Genomic DNA, 26,403 nt, shown 5'->3' with positions numbered 1-26,403 from the left:
TGTTGAAGAAACCAGGTTGCTTGTCCTGTGGTTTCCGCACAATCTATATTATGCTGATTGTGTCCCAGGGTGTCATTTAATATGGACATATTGAAACTTTGAAATTCCTTTCTGATCTTCCTGTTTTCATCCCTCAATTGGAATTAACTATTATTGCAGTTCTACATTGGGGCTGTTAACAGGGGCCTCCTAAGTAATACAGCGCCTTCCTCCAACTTCAGGGGTCTCCACCATCTGTTCTTAGATGACTTAAGATGCCCTGTGTCTCAAGGAAAAAACACAACTAACAAGTAAGCAAACAAATACTCTCACCAAAACTTAAGCAAGGATAAAATGTGAGCCTTAACTCTGTTTCCTGTTAGATTCTAAGTCCTTGCTTTAGCTCTCACACTCTCTAGACTTCTTGGATCAAGTTATTCTCCAAAGCCCTAGATCTACTATGGTGTCCCCAGTAATACACACCCACCTAAAGAGAGAGGTCTCCAAGCATAATTGTCATGTGTTGTCTGAGCAAGACAGGAAGAGGAGGGAAGGAAAGCCATAGTGCTCTGGTTTTAACTTAATTAACTTGATTATTTTTAAGAGTCAGCTAGAAGTGCTGATATGTCCCAATTTTCCACCTGTCTCAGCCCCTTCTGGCATCTTACAGTACACCTCCTCTCTTAGGTAGCTCGTTTGTCATTGTAGTTACCTCCTGCATTGGTAGAGGACTGAGTTCACATGGTGCCGGGAGTGTTCCCTTTCCCCGCCTCCACACAGGGCTAGTGGCCGTGTCTAACTGCTGATGGGGAGTCGAAAGTGGGTGATGCAGGGGGTGCATGTAACTTTCTGAGGGCAGAATTGGGCAACACTGGGGCTTATGCTTCAACTGAGCTTCAGCTGGAGACTATATTTTTCCAAGACTGTCCCTCAAAAAGCAACAACAGCAAGCAAACCAACAAAGCCAAAGTGGGAAGGGGCAGGCTTGGGGCTGAGGCTCCTCTGATGGGGAGCACAAGCTTGGTGATGGAGATGATGAAGAGCCAGGCTGTGTGATGAGTCAGTTACCAACCAGCAGAGCCCTGCTGAATGGCTGCTCTGTAAGAACGCACATTGCCCTGCTGATTCTGCTCGGAGGGAACCTGAAGATTTTTTTCCCTTAGTGAGATTAGTTCCTCAATTAGGTGACTCTGATCCTGTTCCCTTGTGTTAATTCATTTATTTCTTGGCTTCATTTTCTCTTTAATGGTGGAGCTGATGCAGTCATAGAAACTTGAAGAGTTCTGCTCTTATTCATCCGGAACTCATTATCCAGCTCCCCTGGATAAGCTCTACTCTGGTTTCAAAGGCGTGGAGGGCAACAGCTTTCTTCCCTCAATTTTTCTTTGCAGCGGGTGCCTCACAGGTCAAATGGAATAAAAAAAATGCTAATTGCCTTGCCACCAGCCATGATGGGGATGTACGGATTTGGGACAAGCGGGTAAGTAAACTCTTTTCTCTTCCCAGGGGCTGTGAAGAGAATGTTATGAGTGGCAGGACCTATCTTGAGCATCCCGGTTTCCCTGGACAGCATGATTGATTCATTGCCCTGTTAAGATCCTAGTACCAGATGATACTTGCTTCCTGATCAAATTGGTGTTGGAGGAAGTTAGCGGAGTGAGGTATTATGATCAGTGGTTAAGAAAATGAACTTGGCCTGACCTAAGTTAGAGTCCTGTTTTGCTGCCTCCTGGTTATAATATCAGGTGAGCCACATACTTTTCCAAGCCTCAGTTTCCTTATCTTCAGAATAAAGGTAATAATAATGAGTATATCACTGAGGAGGTCAAGCTGGTAGGACGAGGCACTATTCTAGAGTGTTTGGCAAGCTTCTTACCACTGCCTCAGATTGCAAAGTGAAACCTCCTTGTTCCAGGACATATACCATGCAGAATTAAATCACTGAGACGGGATACGCAGCATGCTTAAATCCTCCCTTGAACTCCTGCTGTGCCTTCAGCCTCAAAAGAGCCTGCAGATCATATATTCTCCCTGCAGCAGCCCACTTAACTGACAGGCATGAAGAAGGTGCAGGGTCCTGGGCTGCTGCTGTGATGGAAAGTCTGTCGGAATTTTGGTGTGTTGGCATTGGTGAGAATAATGATGCAGGAAAAGGGCCTCCCCCATATCTAACTCCCAGATGATAGGCTAAGAATGCTTAATTCACAGAGCCGTCAACTTCTGTAAGATCTGGGGCGTAAATTCTGCTTTCTGTCCTGTGAAACCTGAGGCTAGAGATCCTGCCTCTGGGGAGGATGTACTGGTAGTTTTCCTGAAACTTGTCCGGGGCTGTCCTAACTCGGATGCTGACCGTAAAGTCTCAGCATCACTTCCGGTGCCCTTCCCCTCCTAGCAAGGAATAAGGTCATATAGCTGGAGAGGAGAAGGAAGTGATGTAGAGATTGGGAGGCTGCTAGATTGGGTGCCTGGACCTGCTGGGAAAGGGGTGTGCCAGCCCAAGCCCTCTGCCTGAGGTAGCGTGTACATGACAGGTGATTTTATAAGTAGAGGTTGGATAGGTGCATCTTCTGTATGTTAGTTTTCTCTCTGTCCCTTTAGTCTGGTAATAGCCATTCTTAGTCCCCTTTTATTTCTTAAATTGGCAGTTGGTTATATTCATTTTGTCACTGGCATAGCATTTAAAGATAGTAAATGGTATAAATAAAATATTTGGTTAATTTGTAGTACATGCATATTTGCTTCAGATTGTTTTCAAAGCCATAGGCAAAATTAACAACTTGGTATTTAGCCATGAACTCTCTGTTAGTACGTGTTTTCCAAAACAGTAGCTCTGTTCCTTATCTTATAGAAATATACTACAGAACTGTTCCTTTCTATTCTTCTGATTGGTCCACTAGTAACCCTGACTTCCCTCAGCAAGCCTTTTATCTATTTTATTTAATGGGCTTTAACTTTTTGGGGGGGTGTGGTGGGTGGGTGGCTATTAATACTTAGGAATTCTGCTCAAATGGATTGTAAAACTTGTTGGTCATAGCTTTACTTCCCTGACACTTTATAGTGTCAAAGCAGCACTGTTGAAAGCAAGCATCGCAGGCTTAAAAATGTACAATATCAGTGGTAATGCTGAATTTTCACTGAAACTGGTGGATGACTAATAGTACTAACCTTACAAAGTATTATGTACAGGCATTGTTCTAAGAACTTTATGTGTATTGATTCAGTTCTCTCTATAACTAGCCTTTAAAGTAGGTACTATTATTACCCCCATTCTGCAGCTGAGTAAACTGAGGTGTAGTTTATTGTCAGGATTTAAACTCAGGGAGGTGGGTTCTGGAGATGGCACCCTTAACCTCATAGACCAATGCTGATTATAGAAACTAATACATGCTCTTTGTAGAAAATATAGAAGAGAAAATAAAAATCATTCATGGTCCTGTTACTCAGAGATGAGTGTTAACATTTAAGTGTTTTCTTGTCCTTTTTTAATCATAGTTTATCATATGCATAGTTATGCATACTTTTTTCATTCAACATTACAACAAATGCATTTCCTTCATGTTATAAACTCTTCCTAAGTATAACTTTTAGTGGCTACATCATATTGTATCAGATAGCTGTACAATAATTGGTTCTAACATTAATTATTCCCCGCTTATTATTTATGTTGTTTCTAGTTTTCTAGGGTTCCAAATAACACCAAGATAATCATCTTTCATACCTAAAGCTTTTTGTGAATTTAGGATATTCCCTTAAGAAAGGAAAATTTCAAATCTCTTGACAAAAATTGTCAAAATTTTTCCCCCAAAGGTTATACTATTTTCTGTGTACACCAGCAGGGACAAATGCAGCCTCACAGCATTGAATATTATTTACAAATATCTTCTAATTTGATCACTTAAAAATCTTTTAATGTTTTAATATATTTCTGAGGTTTCCTTTTGACTTTGTTTCATATATGCTTATTAATCATGTATTGTTTGCGTTTGTGATGTGTGTTCATTCTCTTTTGGGGTCTTAGGGCTCGATCACTTTAAGATTGGTGGTTTTACCCTCAGGATTGGGGTTGGGTCTGTTGGGATGTCACAGCCCCTCTGTGGGTGATTGTGAGGAAGGGGAGCAGAAACTGCAGCCCATGCTACTGAAGGGGAAAAGCACACTACTTTGCTTCATTAAAGCCACGCAGGGGTTTGGAGCTGAAGAAAATTAGGCTCACAGTCCCGTATACAGAGCAGGTGTGAAGACCTGAATCAGTCTCCTGTCGTCATCGTTTTGTTTGTTTTAAACAAAACAATGTGGAGTTTCTTAATAATAGAGATGGTCTCTGGTGGCATTTTTGCGTCCCCTCTCAGCACCCAGCAGACTGTTCTAGTAGACTGTTCTAGCGAGTTCTTTCTCAGTTGACAACACTCAGTGCTGATTCTGTTGCAGAAACCCAGTACAGCAGTGGAATATCTAGCAGCCCACCTCTCCAAAATCCATGGCCTGGACTGGCACCCAGACAGCGAGCACATCCTTGCTACCTCCAGTCAAGACAACTCTGTCAAGGTGAGCGGCGCCCCTGGGGCAATTGGAGGTGTGTGTTTGGGAGGCATCAGGGATGTCTGAGCACTTTCTCCAGAAGGAAAGCTGCAGTAGGTTGGCATAGCATGTGTTTCAGGAGTGCATGTGCTTCTTGGAGAGCTGGGCAAGTAAACCTGTTATGTACACCAGCCGGAGTGACATAGTACCTCATATCTGATGCGGCTCCTGGAATTTGTTCAGAGAATTTCTTCTTTCTCATTGTGAAAAGAAGTCAGAGACAAAAGCATTTAGAAAAGAGAAAAAATTTATTTGCTAAGAAGTTGCCAGGAAATCACATTTCAAAAGGACTGGCTCATCAAAATAACAACACAACAGATACACAAGGAAAGGAGAAAAACCCACACAATTGTTAAGGTTACCAAGTTGACCATTAGTCTGGGGTGGAAAAACAGCCATTTTCTCACATGATTATCAAATCTGCAAAAGTCATGACGTCTTCAGTCATTAGCATTGCACAAGTCAGGGATGGAGTTGTTTTATTAGAGATTCTTTAACTCACAGGAAAGGCTCAAGGATTTATGTGTGTCAGTGACCCTATTATTTTTGGTTTATCTCAGAGTGCAGTGTTTCTTGTTCGTTTTTCCTCTCTGACTGTGGGATGTGATATGTACCCTTGTTCAAAAGGACGCAGGGCAGAGTTAGCTGTGCCCCACAGTTCCCCCTTGTGGTCAGATCTCTGCCCAGAAGGACTGAGATTAGACCACAGAAGTTTGCTTAGCGATTTTGTGATTCAGCTTCAGCAGTTTTAGGCTTTGTTTTATTTACACAGGCGTGTATGTCTTTTTTGGTATGGTTAGCAAAGCTAGAATCATACCCTGAGACTTAAAAAGTTAACTTCTGTCTTGAGGTTTGTAATTCCCTTGGGGTTGTAATTTACTTTTATGTGCCCAAAGTGGGTTTTCTTTGGTTTGTTTGCTTTGAATTTAAATTTTTGTTCCTATACCCAGATCAGCTTGTTTCCTAAGTTCGGGAACCAGAAACCATCCGATTCACCTCCTCCTCTTTCTTGGAGGTCCCCAAGTTTGTCAGTATTCAATGATACCTTTACTACCCTTGAGGCTGGGATTCCATGGATAATAAAGGGGGTAACTGGGCAGTTTCCACATGTGAAATGCAGCCCTTGTTCCTTACTGGTGGGCTTAGCTTATGAATTAAATGAGATGTTGATGTGGTACTTGATTTATTCTACTATATCCTGATAGGAAGGAAGATAGTTTTTATTGAACATTTATAAATAACGTAATTGTAAAAAGTGAAGCAATTTAGGGGCACTTTGCATAACAGTTATTCTTTGTTTTTAGTAATTTGTAATTTGTTGATAAGGGCCAGTGCATGCTGTTTTTTCCTACATAATCATTCTCTTAACTTTACCTGAGCATTTATTAGCTTGTAATTTATAGTAATGATTTTTATTCTATTTTTATTTTGTGAATTCTAAGGGGTCAGCTGAAGCAAGCAAGATCCCATTGAATGAGTTTCACTTCATTTTGTAGATTGTAAACTGTAAAACTTTTTCTTCATTTTCATATTCTTTTTCATCAAAGTTTATTACAAGATATTGAACATAGTTCCCTGTGCTATACAGCAGAAACTTTTTTAAAAATCTATTTTTATATATAGTGGCTAACATTTGTAAATCTCAAACTCCCAAATTTTTCCCTTAAAACTGTTGAATTGAAGGTTAGAACTGGATCAGGAAGAAGAAAAGGATTTTTCTTCGATGGCCATTAAGAATAGAACATGAGGTGGGTAGGGTATAGCTCAGTGGTAGAGCACATGCTTAGCATGCATGAGGTCATGCGTTCAATCCCCAGTATCTCCATTAAAAAAAAACAAACACTAATTATAAATAAATAAATAGACCTAATGACTCCCCCCAAAAATAAATAAATAAAAAATTAATTAAAAAAATAGAACATGAACCACAATGAAATTAGTTCATGTCATTTTGGATAATCCATTGTTTTCTTCCTGATCTTGGGTTAAACAGTCTATTTTGCAAAATTCCCATCTTCTAGACTGAGTTCTAGAAACCCAGCCCTGGTCCCTGGGTACGTTCTGACATTTCCCTGGTACAAGGTCAACCATACTGAGAAACCTGTGCCCGCAAGTCTTCCCTGTGATGTCAGCAGTCAGGAATCTGATTCTTCATCGAGGCTCTTCTGAATATTTCTTCAGAAAACTTTTTTCTGATCCCTAGCTAGGAGCAGAGGCCTTTGGCAGTGGTAAGAGGAAAGCACAGGTCACCTGTGATAGGAGGTGGCATGGCTGTGGTTAGCTTATTACAATAACCAGCTTGATCAAATTGAAACAGAATTGAAGTCCTCCATTAATATATAATATGTAATCTTTTCCTAGGACTCCATCATTGATTGCCTTCAGAATAAGAATGTGTTACGAACAGTGAGGACTTTTCCCAGGGTCCTCTAATTTATCCCATAAATTAGATATTATAATTGTCACCAACTGATGAGCATATTTAAATCTAGAAACAAAATCTTTTTTTTAAGAATTAATTTTATTAATAGTTATCATGCTAGTCTTTCTAAATGAGCAGGAATATGCTTTTGTCCAACCTGTAAATAATTGCTGAGTAATAATATTTTACTCTGAAGGGAGGTGGAAACTCTCTTTTATTTGCTAGTTTTTCACATATGGTGGACCTGATAACAAGGAGACATACACAGAGTATTGAGCTGATTAGAAATATGGAGAATGCCAAGCATACCTAACTGTTTCTAGTTTCCCTTTTTTTAATAAGTTGAGGGAGCAAGTTATAGTTTACACCGTGGTGATGTGGGAAACCCAAAAGCAGTGTAGATAGAAATGACATCTGAACAACTTTATTATTTTGAATATGGGACTTGAATTTGGCAAAAAAAGTTGTCAGAAGAAACAAGAATTGCCTGGTACTCTTTATAGTCACACCCTCCCAGCCCCTGACTCCTGGCCAACACTGATCCGTTCTCCACTATAATTTTGTCTTTATGAGAGTGTCATTGAAATGGAATCGTGCAGAATGTAACTTTTCAAGATTGGCTTCTTTCACTCAGCTCAGCTTAATACCTTTAAGATTCCCCCAGGTTGTTTTAAGAATACAATAGTTCATATACTTTTTTACTGCTGAATAGAAATCCACTCTATGGATATGCTACAGTTCATTATCTGTTGACCTCCAGAAGGAGATTTCCGCTGTTTCCAGTTTTTGGTGATCGCGAATAGAGCTTCTATAAACATTTCTGTATTGATTTTTTTTTTCTGTTGGGGGAACTTTTCAGTTTTCTAGGACAAATATGTGAGAGGGGGTTCACTGGGTCGCATGATACGTGTGCATTTCACTTTTTCAGAAACTGCCAAACTCTTTTCTGAAGTGGGTCCTGTCACCTATTTTTGATAATAATTCCTTAATACCTGATTGTTCAGAGTTTCATTCTTGGCCCTCCTGCCTTTGGGGTCTGCAGTTTCCTGCTTTCAAGGTTTCCTGCGGTTTCATGCTTGAGCTCTGAGTGTACTTGTCTTTTTGTTAAAAGCACAGGCGTCTCCAAGGCCCAGGTTTTGTCTGGCTCTCCTGTGTCTTCTCTGCTACTCCAGGTTCCCCACCTTCCTTGTCGAGGGGGGTGAAAAAATGTGGACGTGAGTGGTTGGGCCCTGAGTAGTCACACAACCACCTTTTTGCTGCACAATCTTGGGCAAGTTATATCGTTTAGTAACGTGGCTTCTACATTTGAAAAAGAGATTCCTAGCAGCCTTATGTAGTGGTTGTAAGCATTAACCGGTATGAAGCTCTGAACACTAAACATCTGTCTGAAATGCAGTCAGTGTCAGTACTTTTTAGCTATTGTTATTAGTTATTCCACTCTACGTGGTGGAAAGTGACACAGAATGAAAACTTGTCATTTCACCTTTCAGCTGTGAAGGTGGTTTAATAGTCAGGCTGACCGTGATCTGCCCTGAGGGCAGGTTCTCATGAAGTCTGTTTTTCTCTGGTAGTGTTTAGTTTATAAGTGGGACAGGGATGTTTTCTCTGTTTCTGTGTCACAGGAGCGTGGCCACAGGGCCTGACTGCAATGCGCTGTTGAATGTGTCTTTAGAGGACGGAAAGCAAGGAGTTTGAAGGCTATGCTTATTTCAGTGGGTGAGTTTTTTTTTTTTTGATGGCATTTATTTCACAAATTTTCCTGCTTTCTTTCTTCCAGTTCTGGGATTACCGCCAGCCTCGGAAATACCTCAATATTCTCCCTTGCCAGGTGCCTGTCTGGAAAGCCAGATACACTGTGAGTGAGACACCCTGCCTCTTGCTCGGAAACCTTATCTTGGTGTCCTAAACGAGGGGCCAGAAGCATTTTCTCTGATTTTCTTTGTGAGGCAGTTTTCTCTTTCTTTGTTAGTTTAGGGGGATGGGGCACAGGTGATAATGATGGTGTAAAAGCTGTTATCTGTTTAAAAATTTGCCCTTGGAAGGTTGTATCAGAATCTGTACTATAAATGCTACACTGGGTTGTAGCTCAAGTGATAGAGTGCATATTTAGCATTCACGAGGTCATGGGTTCGATCCCAAATACCTTGCTTAAATTAAAAAGAAAAAGATAATAAATAAATATTCCCCCCCCCCCCAAAATAAACAAAAATTTAGAAATGCTAGACTGGCTGGGCAGGGAGCTCAGCAGTGTGACTTTTGGTGGTCACTGACAGCAGGGGAGGAGAGGGAGGAAGGGTTGAGAGGCTGGAGGTCAATGGATTGTGCTGGAAAGGACTCTGGCTTTAGATTCAGAAGACCTGGGTTTTAGGCCCAGCAATGCCATTTCATTTCTTCCCCAGCTTTATTGAGATGTAATTGACATCTAACATGGTGTAAGTTCAAGGTCTACAACATGTTGACATGTTACAATGATATGTCGCCAGACAGTTACCACTGTAACACTTGCTAACACTTCCATCATGTCACAAGATTACCATTTCTTTTCTGCGATGAGAACATTTAGAATCTACCATCTTGCATCTTTCAGGTATATCATTCAGTACTCTTAACCATCATCGCCAGGCTGCAGATCAGATCCCCAGAGGTTATTCATCTTACAACTAGAAATTTGTACCCTTTGACCAACATCTCCCCGTTTCTCCCACTCCTCAGCCCCACCGTTCTACTCTCTCTCTGAGTTGAGCTTTTTAGATTCCACATATAAATGATATACAATATTTGCCTTTGTCTGACTTATTTCACTTAGCATGATGCCCACAAGGTCCATCCATGTTGTAATAAGTGGCAGAATTTCCTTCTTTCTCATGGCTGAATAATATTCTGTTGTGTATGTACTACATCTTCTTGTCCATTCATCCACTGACAGATATGTGGGTTGTTTCTGTATCATGGCTGTTGTGAATGATGCTGCAATGAGCCATTCAATATTTGTATGGCCTTGGGCAAAACACTTGATGTTTTTAAGTGACAATTTCCTCCTGGGTCAAATATGAATAATTATTTTTACTATGCCTTGCCCTTTTTTTTTAAATTGTGATAAAATGCAACATTTTAAAATGTACAATTCAGTGGCATTTAGTACCTGTACTTTCCCTTTTCCTTTGGGGAAAAAAATGTATATGAAAGTACTGTGTAAACCATTAAAATGCTACAAATACAGTGAGTAAGCTATTATCAACCTTTCAAGACCTTTTTATTGCCACATTGATAGCTGCTGATCAGGATATATTTCCTTCAGTATCAGCCTGAAAGGGATCACAGGGATTAGTAAAGCTACCTTTATACATGAGGCTGCCACCCTGGAACATTGTGTAACATAGAAGATAATTCAGGTATTAACTGGTCTTTGCATCTGGGACCGCTTGTAAAGAAGCCAGACATTGTTCTTATGAACTGAAATACTTCTCTGGATTAATGTGTTTACTTTAAAAAATAAACAGAAGTTCAGGAGTGCTGCCAGGAGGGAGAGGTGGCTTGTTTTAGATTTTAAAACATTCTTCTCCGGGTATTTGGCTTAGCTTTATTTTTTGTGATCCCTTACGTCAGCAAAGAAAAAGTAAAAGAAAAGCCAACAAAAAGTAGATGTGATGGTCAACTTCCAGTATTTGGGAAAATGTCCCCCAGATGGATGGGTTGGGGTATTCCGTCATTTAATTTATTTTAGTGAGGAGAGAATTACAGCTTGGGTAACTCGGGACTCAGCTGCCTCTCCCTGGAATAACTCCTGCTTTTCCCTTTCTGGTCATAGCCTTTCAGCAATGGATTGGTGACAGTGATGGTGCCCCAGCTGCGGAGGGAGAACAGCCTTCTCTTGTGGAATGTCTTTGACTTAAACACCCCAGTCCATACCTTTGTGGGCCACGATGACGTGGTACTGGAGTTCCAGTGGAGGAAGCAGAAGGAAGGTGAGTGGGAGAGAGACTACCCACCAATTTCTTCCTGAGCCCAATTCAGCAGCAGCTCCTGTCAGGGTTGGTGTGTGACCCAGAGGGCGGACTCAGAAACAGGGCTGGCTTGAATGGTCGGTGGGTGAAAGGATGTGTGGCTTTCATTATCCTCCGAAGTTCCCTCCTCTTCTGTGGTGTTCCATGTAGCCTTTCTCCTGCATGGAAGAAGTTGGCAGACTTACTGTTGGATCACTTCTAGAGCTGAGAAACTCTGGGGTTGCCACGGCCAGAAATCCCTGGCGTGTGCCCCTAGCCGCTCTGTTGATGAGGGAGGTCAGAGGTCATCATCAGTACCACCTACCACACATTCCCTCTTCTCTTCACAAACATGTAGTACTATTTTACCTCCCATTGCCTTAAAGATAGACTGGGCCATGTGACTCACTTTGTTTCTGGAAACATGAATGGAAGCGGTGCAGTCTCTTCTGGATAGGAGCGGTAACAGCAGTTACTTGCTCTCTCTGCTTCTGCCCAGGCAACTGGCAAAGCTCCACGTGGTGCTGCTCCTGCCAGGGATGAGGGTGAGGTGGAGGTGTGGAGAGGGTGGGAAATCCTTGCTTTAAGCCCCTGAGCTTTGGGGCTATTTGTTATTGCAGCTTAACCTAGCCAGTCCTCACTAAGGCATCATACGTATATTGGGAGTCAGGAAGCCCTCAGCCTCTGTATCTCCACCAACTCACCACGCACATTTACTTGCAGCCTCCCTTGTTTTGAGATCTTATTGTCATGCTCTCTAAATGTTTTCCAGACCAGAAATATATTTCGTGGTCTTTCCATATCATAGCAGAAAAGCCAGGCAGGGAGTGGTGTGACCTGTGCAGAGTCCGGGAGAGGTCTCTGGTAGACCTGGGATTAGTGCAGTTATCTTTCTGTACCAGCTTGTCTGTGACCCTCATGGGCCTCTTCCAGGATTGGTTTTGAAAGGACTCTTGATCATCCTCTTATTTTTCCAGTCCTCATTTCCATAATCCCTCTTGCTTCTAGAAACATGAGGCTGTTTGGTCTTTACCCCCATCAATTTCCATACTTGACTTTAACTTTCAACTCATTCTCTTGCATTTTGCTGTAGAAAATAGATGATAAAATTTCCCCACGGTCTGGCAGGGAGAGGTTGGCCGGTCGTTTCAGATTGAAATAAAGAGGTTTTAGCAACCCATTTTCAGTTGTCTGTGTCATCTGTAAGTTGGCCAGGTGAATTGTGTAAACTGGGGTGGTCTAACCAGTAGTGAAATTTTGAGTACAAGTTATAGGTGAGTTTTTTTTTTAAATTCCTTTCTCCTATGAAATATATCATGTAGAAAATTGCATAAATCGTACAGTTTATAAAGTGAAAATCTGTGTAATTACCACCAAGTTCAAGAAAGAATATTACTAGAACCCAGAAGCTACCCGACCACAGTCTTTTCCCTTTACCAGAGGTAAAGTCTATCCTAACACTTAGGATAGTGATTTCCGTTTTTATTTTTGTAGTTTTATCACCCATTTATGCATCCCTAAAAATAGTTTAGGTTTGTTTGTTTTTGAACCTTTTATAAATGTAATCATCCTGTACATATTCTTGTATATTCTTTCTTTGTCAACCTAACGGTGCTCCATTTTATTTTTACTGCCATGTCTTCTGTCAGTTTTTATTGGACCTCTTCAAGCTTTGATGTTCATTTTCACTGTGGTGAAGGAGCTCTCAGAGGTAGGAAGAGAATCAGGATGTTGCGGTTCACGGAAAAGGATGCATCGTAAAGGAAGCGGAGGTCACTGGTTTCAGGGTTTGCTGAAGGATCTCCATGCAGAGGGAGAGAGAAGCACTTAATTGTATAAATAGGGAATCGTGTGATCATTAAGAGAGGAATTCCAAAAGCAGACTGAAGATGGAAGCTTGCTTGTAAGGCGGCATAAACAGAAGCAGCAGGATCCAGTTTTGTGAATGAAATCACCTTTGAAGGCAAGGCATAGACTAAGTTGAGTGGCACAGGCTGCTGTCCTCTCTGTTTGAAGGCGGGGAGAAGGCACAGGAAAGGGAGCGTGTAGCAAAGCAAGGGCCCTTCGCAGATGAGAGGGAATGGGCACAAGTGGAGGAGTTGGGTTTAGAAAGAAATTAGGCATAACTTCTTCAAAGTCAGGGACATGCAAAGAGTCAGGAAATTGTTGCTGTGAACCTGGGCTGGGTAGATGGTGGCACTCGGGACAGGTAGTAGTTCAGAACAGTTGTTGTCTTGTTAGGTCTGCTGGAGATTTAGTACAACATCGAGGAGTGAAGGCAGTGACCCAGAAAAGGAACTTTTGCCCCCCACTCTCTCTGCTCTCTGTTGCCTCAGTTTCCCCATCTGTAAAATGAGGGAATTGGATGAAATTATTTCTAGACTCTTTGCTTCTGAGATGGCCATAAAGAAGATTCTGTATCCTACAGAATTACCCTGAAGTGTCCTAATCTTTCATAAAGCTCTTTTTTGTAAAACACCTTCAACCTTTTTAGAATAATCTCTCTTTGACCAGACCTATCATGTGAAAATATAATTCAGTCAATGAAGAACATTTAAGATTGATTATTCCTTTTATAAAGAGATGCATCTCTTTATCAAAAAATTCTTTGAAAACAGTAAGATGCCATGATGCATTTAAGACAATTCATTTTATAGACTGTCGTGCCCAGCTCCTCCAGAGCATACAAAAGGAAGAGCATTTGTGGAAGTTAAAGTTCAGCATGACATTAAATCCCAGCATCACTCTTCACCAGCTAATTTGCCAGCTATTATTTCACTTCATTTACGGTTCTGCTCAAATGTGACTTCCTCAGGGACATCCTGTCTAGAAATAGCTCTGCTGTTGATTTCTGTCCTCCTCTCCCATGTTATTTTTTAATAGCACTGTCACTACCAGACATGTTATATGTTTGTCTGTTTCCACCATTGGATTATGAGATCTGTAAAGACAGAGATGATTGTATTCATGGTATCGTCCTAGTGCCTAAAACAGTGCCTGGCACATAGGAAATCATAAATATTTGTTCAATGGATGAATTAATGAATGAATGAACCTCGTTCCACTGTGACCTGTAACAAATATGATGCTGAATCCAGGAAAAATCTTCAGGATTCTTGTCTGGTGATTTCTAGGGTCCAAGGACTACCAACTGGTTACGTGGTCGCGGGATCAGACCTTGAGAATGTGGCGGGTGGATTCCCAGATGCAGAGGGTATGTATTCAAAGCTGTTGGGGAGGAACTTAACTGGATACACCAGAAACTTAAAATATAAGATTTAATAGTTGCAGAAGTTAGAGGATATGTGACAGATATTTACACATACTTGCTGGTTGGCCCAATGGCTGGTGTATGCTATGCTGAGGCTTTGAGGTCTTTAAGAACCAACTTTGGTGTTCTGCACTTTAATACTGCAAAGCCTCTGAATGTCTTCCCTCTTGTCCTGGTCTAAGGGAGTATGGGTTAGAGTACTGAGCAAGTGGCCTGGGGGCTTCATTTCTTTCTCTTCCAAGTGGGCTAGGAAATCTCCCCTTGCACTCAGCATCCTCTGCGTCCATCAACAACACCTGTAACTTGAAGCCCTTTCCAGTTTTTGCCCCGTAAATTTTATCTGAAGCACAGTGAGTGGTACCTGGTGTAAACTGCTTTTGTGGCCCTTGTTTGGCTCTGCCTCATCATAGGGCTCAGACTTTCATCCAGTGGGAAAATTCCTTGAAGGCAGGAATGGTTTGTCACATGTATTGCATCCCACACACTACTCTGTAGAGAGTGGATAGAAAATGCTGGGCACATTTGCCACACTGCTTAGTACCAAGTCACTCAGGAGCATTTTCATCAAATATCATTACCCTATTGCCTTTAAATCTGTTCTCCAAAAAGTACCATTTGTTCCAAATGCTTTGAAGTTATGATACATTAGCTCTTGGGTTTGCTGAATAACTCCATGAAAGCTTGGAGTATAAAATGTTTTCTGAGACTTGCATAAACCATGAACATGATAAAAAATTTTCTGGAGTGAAATAATAGAGTCTGTTACCCTGTTTGTTTAAACGGAGAGAGTTGGTGATGGGCAAAGCCTATTTTGATTATATCAGTTTTTGGCTGACAGCTCTCTCCTTTGCAATTCCCATTTTTAAGTCAGACACGACATTCAATCCACTGACTTCTCTAGACCTAAATCTCCTGCCCTTTGTTGCAGCTTTGTGCAAATGACATATTAGATGGTGTTGACGAGTTCATTGAGAGCATTTCTCTCCTGCCGGAACCAGAGAAGACCCTTCACACTCAAGATACAGATCACCAACACAACTCAAGCCATGGGGAGGAAGAAGGTAATTGATGAAACTGATGTCTTAGGTGGCTACTCTTCTACACATCGCAGAGTTGTGGCCGATACCCCAGAACTGCCCTCTGAATCAAATTCAAAAGTGTTTTCCAACACTTGAACCTCTCTCCTGCTAGTCTTAAAGGAAGATCCCCTGAGCAATCTCCTGGAAGAGAAGAAGTCAGATCAGCTGGGCCTACCTCAGACCCTGCAGCAAGAGTTCTCCCTGATCAACGTGCAGATTCGCAATGTCAACGTGGAGGTACCCAAGCTTAATGAGCTGTCTCTCTTGCTTGCAGATGGCCGTCTGTGGGAAATGGGACTCTTTCAGTTGTGGTTCTGGCTAGCAGATAGCTTTGCTTCTCTGACAGGGAAGTCTCTGTGCTTGCTTTTTTTATTCCCTAGGTTTTCTAAAGAAATAGATGTTTTACAAATGCAGATTTTTCCCCCTTACTCTAGTATTTTCTGATAAGGTGAACCAAGGTATAAACTGATGCTCACGTGTCTTAAAACCTTCTTAAATACTCTAACACCTCATTTTACCAAATATGAAGATATTTAGATCTGGGAAGGTTTGACGTCTTGACAGAGGTTACTGGTGAAGTTAATGGCAGGGCTGAGTTTGGAAGCTAACCTCCTGACTCTCTAAGGCTCCTCTGTGATTTTCCTGAACGACTTTGCCTTATAAGCTGGTCATTTCCTTGGTGATTTAGATTCACAGTAAGAAGATGACCAAGTCTCCTTGTTCATTTAATGCATGGGGAGGTTTACTCTTTTTCTTTTGGGCAGGTATCAAAACACTTTGCTTCAGAGAATTGAGTCTGTGAAGGAATTGTAAAACTTGATTAGTTTTTCTTTGCCCAGGTTCAATAAGCATTATGCCTGAACATGTGCACTCACATAATTATCTCGTTTGGCCATTAAAACAACTCTGCAGAGAGTGGTTTGATCCCCATTTTACAGATGAGGAAAAAGAGACTAAGCAATGAAATGACTTGTCTGAGGTCAGCAGCTCTTTAAATCCAAGTCTCCAGATTTCCCGCATGTGTGGCTCTTTTTGCTGTATGCCAGCTGCTGTCTCTAGTTGGCAGCATAAGAAATCAAAAGACATAGAGGTTTCTTTGATTAATTAGTTATCTGTTTCAACCCAGTTTATACTCCCTTTGGCCCCCACCGAGATCAGTTTGGATATCCAGTGGTCTAGTCTAAGGAGATCTTAATTCTTTTCCCAGGACTGCTTTATCAAAATTACTGAGATTGAATTCACATACCATAAAATTCACTCTTTTAAGATGTACAGGTTTGTGGTTCTTATTATATTCACGGAACCATACAGCCATCACCACTGTCTCCTTCCAGAGATTTTCATCATCTCAAAAGAAACCCTCCACCCTCAGCAGCCACTCGCCATTTCCTCTCTCCCCAGCCCCTGGCAACCACACATCTACATTCTCTCTGTGTGGATTTTCATAGAAGTACTTTTTACCTTGAGTCAGGTATTTAACTTCTTCCTGCTTTATTTTCCCGTCTCAAAATAAATACAGCAAGTTTCAGCCCATTTCACAGCTTTGGGATGAAGCTTTTTAAAGTCAGAACACTTCGAACTTATTCAATTGGTGCTGAAATTCAAAGTCCGTTTTGAAAATGAGATGTCCAGATCTTCCAAATTGATTTGTTTTTGGAGACTGTCTCCCTTCACTCCTTTACCAGAAACTTTGAGCATTCTGTTAACTTATTTAAACCCATCTGCGTCTCAAGACCCTTTGCAGTTCCTCTCCCAAGCAGCTGGTGATTTGTCCCCTGCAGATGGACGCAGCAGACAGGAGCTGCACGGTATCCGTGCATTGCAGCAACCACCGCGTCAAGATGCTAGTGAAGTTCCCTGCGCAGTACCCGAACCACGCAGCTCCCTCCTTCCAGTTCATTAACCCCACCACCATCACGTCCACAATGAAAGCAAAGCTGCTCAAGGTGGGCATCTGTATTCACAAATTCTCCTTGATGTTGTGAAAGGAGAGCAGTGCTCGTGTGCATCCATGTCTGAGCCGAGTAGTAAAGCTGGATGAAAACATTGATCAATAAGATTTGGAAGTCATCTGTCCTTCAGCATGGCAGCGTTAACAACTGTATTCATTTTTTGCAGAAAACACTGAGCACTGGTTCTTAATCTCTTTGGGTCATAGGCCCCCTCCCCCTTTGAATGTCTAATGAAAATCATGAACCCTTCCCCAGAAAAACTTGCACAAAGGTTAAATTTATAATTTCAGAAATATTGCGTATAAATAGTAGGCAATTCTATAATTGCATATAGTTGGCTCCCAGATCTCATTAAATCTGTACATTAATCCCAGGTCAATACAGTACAATTTCATTTATCTGGAAACCAGGCAAAATGTATTCTGAAGCTAAAAGATACTTTCTAATCAGGAAAAAAGTGTGTAAGTTTGTTTAAAAAAACCCGTTCTGTGAAAGGAGATGTTGTCACCTTAATGTGAGGCACAGGTGAGGTGTGTGGTAGGAGAGTGGTGCCTGAACGGAGGCTGAACAGCCTGGCATCCTGTCTTTGCCCCCACATGTTCAGCAGCTTGATTTGTTAGTTCATGCAGAGCGAATCAGATGGAATCTCCATAAAAAAGCCCCATGGGCTGGGACGATACACCTTTTCCAGTCTGGCCAGCGTCACACATGAAATAGAAATGTCCTGATGAAACGAAGTTGACCAGAATGCTGTTCATTTTTTGCCTAGTTGATATTATACTTGATAGTTCTGTCTCTGTAGGGTGTGATAGGTGACCAAGAAATTTCTCAAGTTTTGTAAGGATCTCTGAAATGCTAATTACTCAGATTTTGTGATACCTGATGTTTTGTCATTGGAGTGTGAACATTTCATTGCCTCATTCGGGCATACAGAAAAGTAGATTTTTCTATTAGTATAAAAATGATAGCATTAGAAGTGTCTTTAAAGGTCTAATGCAGTGCTGTCCAATAGAAATATAATGCAGAAATTTATAATTCTAAATTTTCTAGTAGCCACACTAAAAAAATTAAAAGAAGCAGGTAAATTGATTTCAGTATTTTTTTAATCCCATATATCCGAAGTATTATATCGACATTGTAACCAATATAAAAATTATACTGAGATAGCTTAAGTTTACATGCTTTTTTTGGTATTAAGTCTTCAATTTTCGGTGTGAATTTGACACTTAAAGCACATTTCAATCCAGACTAGCCACACTTCATGTGCTTGGTAGCCCCGTGTGGGGAATGACTCTTATGTTGGACATTGCAGGCTACTTTACATGCCTGTCTTCAGTATGTGTATGTCAGTTTATATCTATAGCGTGTACTTTAAAATGTTAAGCTTTATATTTTTAAAGGACCAAAAAAAGGTCCATCTTAATTTTCACTAAAGTGAAATCTGCTCCCCCTGGCATGTACGTATCTCTAGGAACAGTTTTCAGTCCAGACTGGAGGCTATTTCTCCTAAGTCATACTGAGATTTCTCCTGGAGGGCAGATGGGGTCGGGGGAGAGCAAAGGAGTAGAATTAACTATAAAAGAAGAATAGTCGTTCTACTACTAGAAATGTGCCTTCTCAAAGCCAGCGTATCTGCCAGTCCTGGCAAAGGAAAGGGCTTCTTGAAGAGGACTCACATCTCTGAGCCTCTCAAAATAGAAAGTGGTTTGTTATGTTGGAAGGCTTAGACACAACCACACTCGAGTCCCCCAGCATCCAGTGCTTTGCACAATAAAAGCAAATCAGGAGAAAGAGTGCCACCTTCTTGGGGGAGGGTGGAGTGGGAGGTAATTAGGTTAATTAATTAATTAATTGATGGCGGTACTGGACCCAGGACCTTATGCATGCTAAGCATGCACTCTATCCCTGAGCTATACCCTCCCCCTCTCTAATGTTGTTATTCTTGACTGTCTCTTGTGCCTTTTCTAGATCCTGAAAGACACTTCCCTGCAAAAAGTGAAACGCAACCAGAGCTGTTTGGAGCCCTGCCTTCGCCAGCTCGTGTCCTGCCTTGAGTCTTTTGTGGTGGGATCCTTTTTACCAACCTCGCTTTGGGGTCTGGTTCCTTCCTTCCTCCCTAAAATCCTGGGCTCCCTGATCGGGTAATAACATATCCTATTTTGTAATTCAGCTTTAAGACAGATTGTGGGTTTGAGTCTGTTGATTTTAAAATTTCAGAACCAAGAAGACAGCGCTTCCAGCAACCCCTTCGCGCTCCCAAACTCTGTCACGCCACCCCTACCGACGTTTGCCCGGGTGACCACTGCTTATGGGTCCTACCAGGATGCCAATATTCCCTTCCCCAGGACTTCAGGGGCCAGGTTCTGTGGGGCAGGTTGGTCTCTTTTTGGTTCTCTGATTCTAGATTTTGAGAGAGAGCAGCTAAGAATGTCTATGTAAAAGTTTCAATCAGAAAAATTATCTTTGTTTTTATTTCCCAAGAACTCAAAAGAGTTCTGTCATAGTGTTATATGGTCTGATGCCAAATTGGCATCTGTGGACACATCCTAAGAATGTTCACCAGAATTACAGTCTTATTTTTTTCATTCTGATGGTTGTGAATTTGAGTCTTGACTCAGACTATTGCGAATATACATAGGAAATATGAAATGCCTCTGAAGACTTTTTCCAAACCATATACATCCCATCTCTCCTGGATCCTGGAGATTCGGACCTTTGACTTTGTTAAGTCTGGCCACAGTTGTGAGTGTATATGCAACTTACAATACTATGTCTTATCCTTCAGGTATATTGAGATAAAATTGACCAGTGCTGTCTTAGGATTTCCCACCTCCAGCTCACTGATTTTGACGTGCACGTGTGATGTCTCCTTTGACAGGGTACCTGGTATATTTCACACGGCCCATGACGATGCACCGAGCAGTGTCTCCCACAGAGCCTACTCCAAGGTGAGTCTGGGAGATGCACAAGTAAGCTACATTCATGGGCCAGAATTGGGCAGACTTCTGGGAGGTTGTCTTTGGACAATTTGTTTTAGTTCTTCAGCAAACACTCATTCTAACTTATTCCTGGAAAGATCAAGTTTCATTAAAGTGCAATTAAGCTTAGATTTCTACTGTAAAATTACTACTAGAAGGAGTTGCTTGATAAAAGCTGTTGTCAAAACGAGGCAAATTCTTTTTTAATGTACTTTTCCCCTATTGCTAAAGTATTATCTGAACATTAAATAAAAATAGAAAAATAACAAAAGAGATCATCTGTAGTCCTGTAACACTCATACGCCACTTCTTTCTTTTTTAATTTTTCAGTTTTATTAGGTAGAATTGTTACAGCTTGCACATATACAACATATTGCATGTAAATACACATATACAATATATTGCACATATTTTAAAAAATTTACATATATGTACTGTTCATTGTTTCTAAGAATGTTTACAGCTTTAGCTTTTTAAACTTACAAAGGAATATAAGGAATAAAAGCCAACCACAAAATAAGAATTAATTCAAAAAGATACATACACCCTGCTATTAAGAATCAACATTATTTATAATTGTCATAGGCCACTTCTAACATTACCATCCTTGTATAGTGATACATACAGCCATTACTGCAGTCAATTCTAGAACCTTTTCATTACCCCAGAAAGAAGCTTTGCATCCCTTATGAGTCACCCCAGTCCCGAAGCACCCGTGCCCTATCCCTCCAGCCCTGGGCAAACACTAATCTACTTTTTGTCAATAAATTTGCCTATTCTGAACAGTTTATATAAAGGGATTTATATATGTGTCCCTTTATAGCTAACTTTTTTCACTTAGTGTATTGTCAAGGATCATGCATATTGTATATCAGAACTTCATTTCTTTTCTTTGCCAAATAATATTCCGTCACACATAGATGCCATATTTTATTTATTCATTCATCAGTCAGTGGACATTGGGATTGTTTCCACTTTTTGACTATTTTGAGTAATGCTGCTGTGAACATTCTATACAAATTTTTGTGTGGATATATATGTATAGTTTTTTCATTTTTCTTGGATATATACCTAGGAGCTGGATAGCTGGGATCATATAGTAAGTTTTTTCCCTTAGTTAATATACTTTATCTTTTAGAGTAATTTTAGGTTCATAGCAAAATTGAGTGCACAGTACAGAGTGTTCTCATAGACATTTACAACCTCCCCCCACTATTGGCTTTTTAAACTTAAATATTATACCATAGGTTTCTGGTTCTGCAGTGTGGTAACCAGGATAACTTGGAAACTCTCCTGCTACAAACACCTGGTTATATTGGATATGATATAATTAGCATACTTAAAATGAATAGCTAAGCTAACAAGCAAGAAAGGACATAAACCAAGTGTATGAGCAGGCACTGCTGCTGCCCTGGGAGTTTACCAGTCTCTGCAGTACCCCACGCAGATGAGATCTTGCTCCACAAGGCTGGGAGTTAAATGCCAGAGAAACCCCTACATGACACCAGATTCCTTATTCTGAAGGTTGGACTAGAAAATAATAACTTACTCTCAAAGGGAAACAACAGATAACTGTATTTGGACTTTAGGTCAGCGGGAGAATGTTCCTGTTAGAACATTTTTCATGCTAACAGTATTTTATTGAGATATAATCTATAAGACAAATGTGGCGTCTGTGCCTTGGTGACCAGCACCTAGATCAAGGTATAGAACATTGTCCTCATCCACAAAAGTTCCCTGGTCCCTTTATCCAGAGGAAACTACTTCTCTGATTCCATCATTGTAGTTCATTCAGTTTTGCCTGTGCTTGAACTTCATCTAAATAGAGTCATGCAGCATTTACTATTTGAGGTCTGGTTTATTTTGCTCAACTTAATATTTCTGAAATTGATCCACATTGTTATGTATATCAGTAGTTCCATTGTATTACAATAATGCAGTTTGTTTATTCATACTCCCATTGATGGACATTTGGATTATTTCCAGTTTTTACTTTATTATGTGTAGGCCTATACATACAAGTCTTTTTATGGACATGTATTTTCATTTCTCTACCCAAGGAGTAGACTCCCTGAGGCATAAGATAGGTGTGTTTAATTTTATTAGAATTGCCAAAAAGTCAGACCCCAGCAGTTGTTCCATTTTTACATTCTTACAGCAATGTTTCAGGCTTCTGGTTGCTCCACATCCTCCCCAAAACTTGATATTTTCAGTTTTTTCAACTTTAGCCATTTTGGTGGGTGTGTAGTATTGTTGTGGCTTCATTTGTGCTTCCATGGTGATGACTAATGATGGTGAGCAGCTTTTGTGTGCTAATTGACCACTTGGGTATCGTCTTTTGTGTTGTGCCTGTTCTAGTTCTTTGCCCAATTTTTTTTAGACTGTTTTTTTTTTTGACTGTGTTTCTTACTATCTATTTGTGATAATTCTTTATCATTTCTGGTTGCATATCCTTTGCTGGATGTATGTATTGATTTCTCCTCATCTGTGGCTTGTCTTTCTTCCTTAACAATTTTCAGTTATCAGCAGTTTTTAATTTTGATGCAGTTCAGTTTATCACTTTTTAAATTTTGGGGTTAGTGCTTCTGTGTCCTGTCATAAAAAAAAGTTTCCACCTGTCTCAAGATGAAAATATTCTTCTGAGTTTTCTTCTTAAAGTTTGTAGTTTTTAATTCCTTATTTAAGGCCTGTAATCAATCTCATGTTAATTTTTCTTCAAATTAATTTTTGTGTTTGATGTGAGGTAGGGGGTCAGGTAGGTAGGTACTTTTTTTTTTTCAATAGAGAATATATAGTTGTTATATATATATATATATAGCCCATTTATGGAAAAGGTTTCCCTATTACTGGATTTTCATTGAAACCTTTGTTGAAGATCAGTTGACCATATGTTTTGGATCTATTTCTGGATTTTATTTTTTCCTTTGATCTCTTGGTCTATCCTTATGCCAACATACACTTTTTAAAATAATCTTGTTTATTTATTTATTTATAATTAGGTTTATCTATCTATTTATTTATTTATTTATTTATTTAATAGAGGTGCTGGGAATTGAACCAGGACCTCATGAATGCTAAATAAGTGCTCTACCACTGAGCTATACTCCCCCGTCAACATATACTCTTAATGCAGGTTTGTATAGTAGGTCTTCAAATCTGGTAGTTTAAGCCTCCAACTTTATTATCTTCATTGAACATTGTGTTGTCTATTCTATATTTTTCACATTTCTGCAAAAATATGAAATTAGTTTACTGGTTTCTACAAAATTCTGCTCATATTTTGATTGGAATTGTGTCTGTTCTGTTGATCAGTTTGGGGAAAATTGACATCTTAACAACATGGAACCTTCCAGTCTACTAACAGTCTATTGTTTCAGGTCTTCTTTAATTTCTCGCAGCAGTATTTCGTATTTTCAATGCACATTTTTCCTTTAAATTTGTTCATAGGTATTTAGTGTGTCTTGAGACTATTATAAAGGCAATTTAAAAAGTATTTATTTTCCAAATGTTTGTTTTTAATATACAGAAATACTGGAGATTATTGTAGATTGACCTCGTATCTAAATTCACGTTTAAGTAGTGTGTAGATTCCTTTGAATTTTATATGTTAATAGTCATAGAAACAGTCTCTGTTTTTGCAGATTAAGTATTTTTCAGTTCTAAAAGTTCTGTTTGGTTCTTTTTTTTGGTGTTTCCATTGTTTCCTCATTTTATGTCTTTCCTCCTTAGTTTCATCAAGTGTTAAGAACAGCACTGCTTAGAAATATGGGAAGACTGAAACCAATGTGGGTAATTGTGTATTTTCAACCACAGATCTCTCTCGGCCTTGTCTGCTTATCACACTGGCTTGATTGCACCCATGAAGATCCGCACAGAGGCCCCGGGGAACCTCCGTTTGTACAGTGGGAGTCCCACGCGCAGTGAGAAGGAGCAGGTCTCCATCAGCAGCTTCTACTACAAGGAGCGGGTAAGTGGCAGAGCCATGGCCTTGGATTCTCATCCCTTCCCCAGATTCTTGGTGTCTCCCTGCCTGCCACACACAGCAGCCACATTAGCGATCCCCCAAAGTCTTTCCCTTTCATAGTCAGTGCGTTAAAAAAAGACCATTGCTTTGTTCCTTTCAGTTGGTTTTAACCACAGTAAGTTATATGGGGGGTGAGGGGTTGTTGTAATCTGTATTCTTTCCTCTCTTTAACCCTGTCCTTGTGACCTCCATTAATTAAGTTGATTCCCATTCTCTCAGAATCATTTAGCTTCAGATCTTCCTTGGTATTCTGATATTTGCCAGCAAATTAAGGGATGCTTCGGAAGGCTTAGAATACTGATTTATTTGGAGCTTCATAGTTGTGAGAAGTTTTAGAGTTGACCTCTAATAGGTTTTATACTTTATACTAAATCTGCACTGAAATATCCATTGGAATGGACCAGTTTATACAGAAACTACCTGAAACTGTCCTCCTGTTCCTGGGTTCTCAAGGAACTACTCTTAAAGTAGCTGTTAAGCTGTCAGACGCCTTTGGCGACAACAATGTAGAGAATGTCGGGAGAGACTAGGAATGATTCTGGGAACTCTTTCTGTGTTGTCAGATTGAGTCTGGCTTAAACCAGCATTTAACTGCCATGAAGTATTAAATGGTTACCACTGAGCTACTCACAGACTCAGTCCTTATCTTTGTTGCTGTCCCCCACTAATTGAGAAATGATAGATTGACTATAATTAAAATTTATGTTTTTTTAAAAAATTGAGTTACTTAAAATAAAACTCCTATTTCCAGCAAGTGTTAGAGGTGTTTTCACTTCAATTGCAGTATAGTGTCTAACTGTCCAGTTGACGTGATGGTTGGCCGTCTCTGACTTTCCCCAGTGTTAGGGGTGTATGTGACCAAAATGAGTGGCAGGAACTGATGCTTGAGGCAGGACCAGTCTTGGGCAAAACCTTCAGTTGAATGGGGAAGTGATTTTTTTGTTGTTGCCTTTCTAGCCAACTTTCCAGTCCCCTTCTTCAAATCTCTAATGGGGTTCACCACCAGCCCCAGCTGTCACACTCCTTGGAATACCTTGATCTTCCCAAGTCCTTTATATTAAGAAAAAATTTTTTTCTTTTTTCTGCAAGCTAGCAGGTAATTAGTTAGATGATTTGATATACTGGTTGGAACTCAGGCATTTTACTGATGTAATAAGCTGAGCAAACTCACGGTGGGGTAAATGTGGGGATTTTCTGTAGTATCAGGGTCAGGTTGAGGAGATCTTTTAGTCAAAGAGGCAGTTCTGAATTCCCCTTCCAATCATGCCACATGCTACTCATGCTTGGGTTCGGATTGGGCAACACAGATCGACTAGCACTTTTGTCCCTGTGATAATGTGTAAAGACCATGTTTAGTCAAAATAACTCCAGTTCTGAGATGGGACCTCTCCTAATGCAGAAGCATTTGTAAAGCCTACATTTGTGTTTTTGGTGGTCTGGCCTCTTTTATTACAAACACCGTAATCATGAGGAGAGACCAAAGGCACGTGGATAATTACCTCTTATCAGACAGGATCTACTGAGGAGTGGAGGAAGGATTGTGTTATTTCAGTTTGGGGTGATTTCCAGTGTGCTGCTTCTCCACAGAAAATGGGCTATTATAGTCCCCTAGGATGACCTAGTAAGTGGTCTCTGGATTTTATTTCAGACAGTGACCAAACAAAATGTAGGGGGAGACACTTTTATATAATTTCATATGAAACTTTTGTATTAATGTATAACATATATAAAGAAAAGGTCATGATTCATAGATATATAATTCAGTGAATTAACAGTCACACAGGCCAATAAATAGAATATCCTAAGATACCCGGAAGCCCTGGGGGAGGGAGGCATATTTTAATGGATGACATAAAGTAATTGTTAGGTTAAATCATATAAAATTGCTGATACTTCACCATGCTTTGACCTCAAAAAAATTTCATGTGGTTCAACCTAAGGAGAAGCTAAAATCAGTTATTAATAACTGAAGTCAGTCATTTTGTGATGAATCTGAAATAAATTCATAAATTCTCCTTGAAGTTTGTTCATATCCATCCCATTTACATGGGGCATAGGAGAGGAATTAAAGATTTGGAAAAAAGGCCATAATATCATATATAGGCCATCTTACCTTCCTCACAGAAGGCAATACAGT

At 40.2% G+C, this 26,403-nt stretch overlaps 1 protein-coding gene across 2 annotated transcripts in view; it reads left to right on the top strand.

Moving 5' to 3' along the window:
* Positions 1 to 26,403, top strand: part of WDR59 (WD repeat domain 59) — a 74,832-nt gene that overhangs the window by 19,977 nt on the left and 28,452 nt on the right. For both annotated transcript variants that reach the window (XR_012075760.1, XM_006207485.4), the window contains exons 7-18: positions 1,371 to 1,459; positions 4,408 to 4,524; positions 8,757 to 8,834; positions 10,788 to 10,944; positions 14,097 to 14,176; positions 15,162 to 15,294; positions 15,425 to 15,549; positions 17,094 to 17,258; positions 19,233 to 19,328; positions 19,482 to 19,638; positions 20,143 to 20,212; positions 24,056 to 24,209. Coding sequence is in view for 1 of the 2 variants with exons in the window: in XM_006207485.4 (XP_006207547.1) it covers positions 1,371 to 1,459; positions 4,408 to 4,524; positions 8,757 to 8,834; positions 10,788 to 10,944; positions 14,097 to 14,176; positions 15,162 to 15,294; positions 15,425 to 15,549; positions 17,094 to 17,258; positions 19,233 to 19,328; positions 19,482 to 19,638; positions 20,143 to 20,212; positions 24,056 to 24,209 (1,421 nt within the window). In the remaining variant the exon portion in view is untranslated. The remainder of the gene's footprint in view (positions 1 to 1,370; positions 1,460 to 4,407; positions 4,525 to 8,756; positions 8,835 to 10,787; positions 10,945 to 14,096; positions 14,177 to 15,161; positions 15,295 to 15,424; positions 15,550 to 17,093; positions 17,259 to 19,232; positions 19,329 to 19,481; positions 19,639 to 20,142; positions 20,213 to 24,055; positions 24,210 to 26,403) is intronic.

Source organism: Vicugna pacos, chromosome 9, assembly GCF_048564905.1.
Source record: "Vicugna pacos chromosome 9, VicPac4, whole genome shotgun sequence".
In the NCBI taxonomy this organism is placed as follows: domain Eukaryota; kingdom Metazoa; phylum Chordata; class Mammalia; order Artiodactyla; family Camelidae; genus Vicugna; species Vicugna pacos.
Note: the sequence above shows the minus strand (reverse complement) of the source record. Positions and strands in the feature narration are given on the sequence as shown.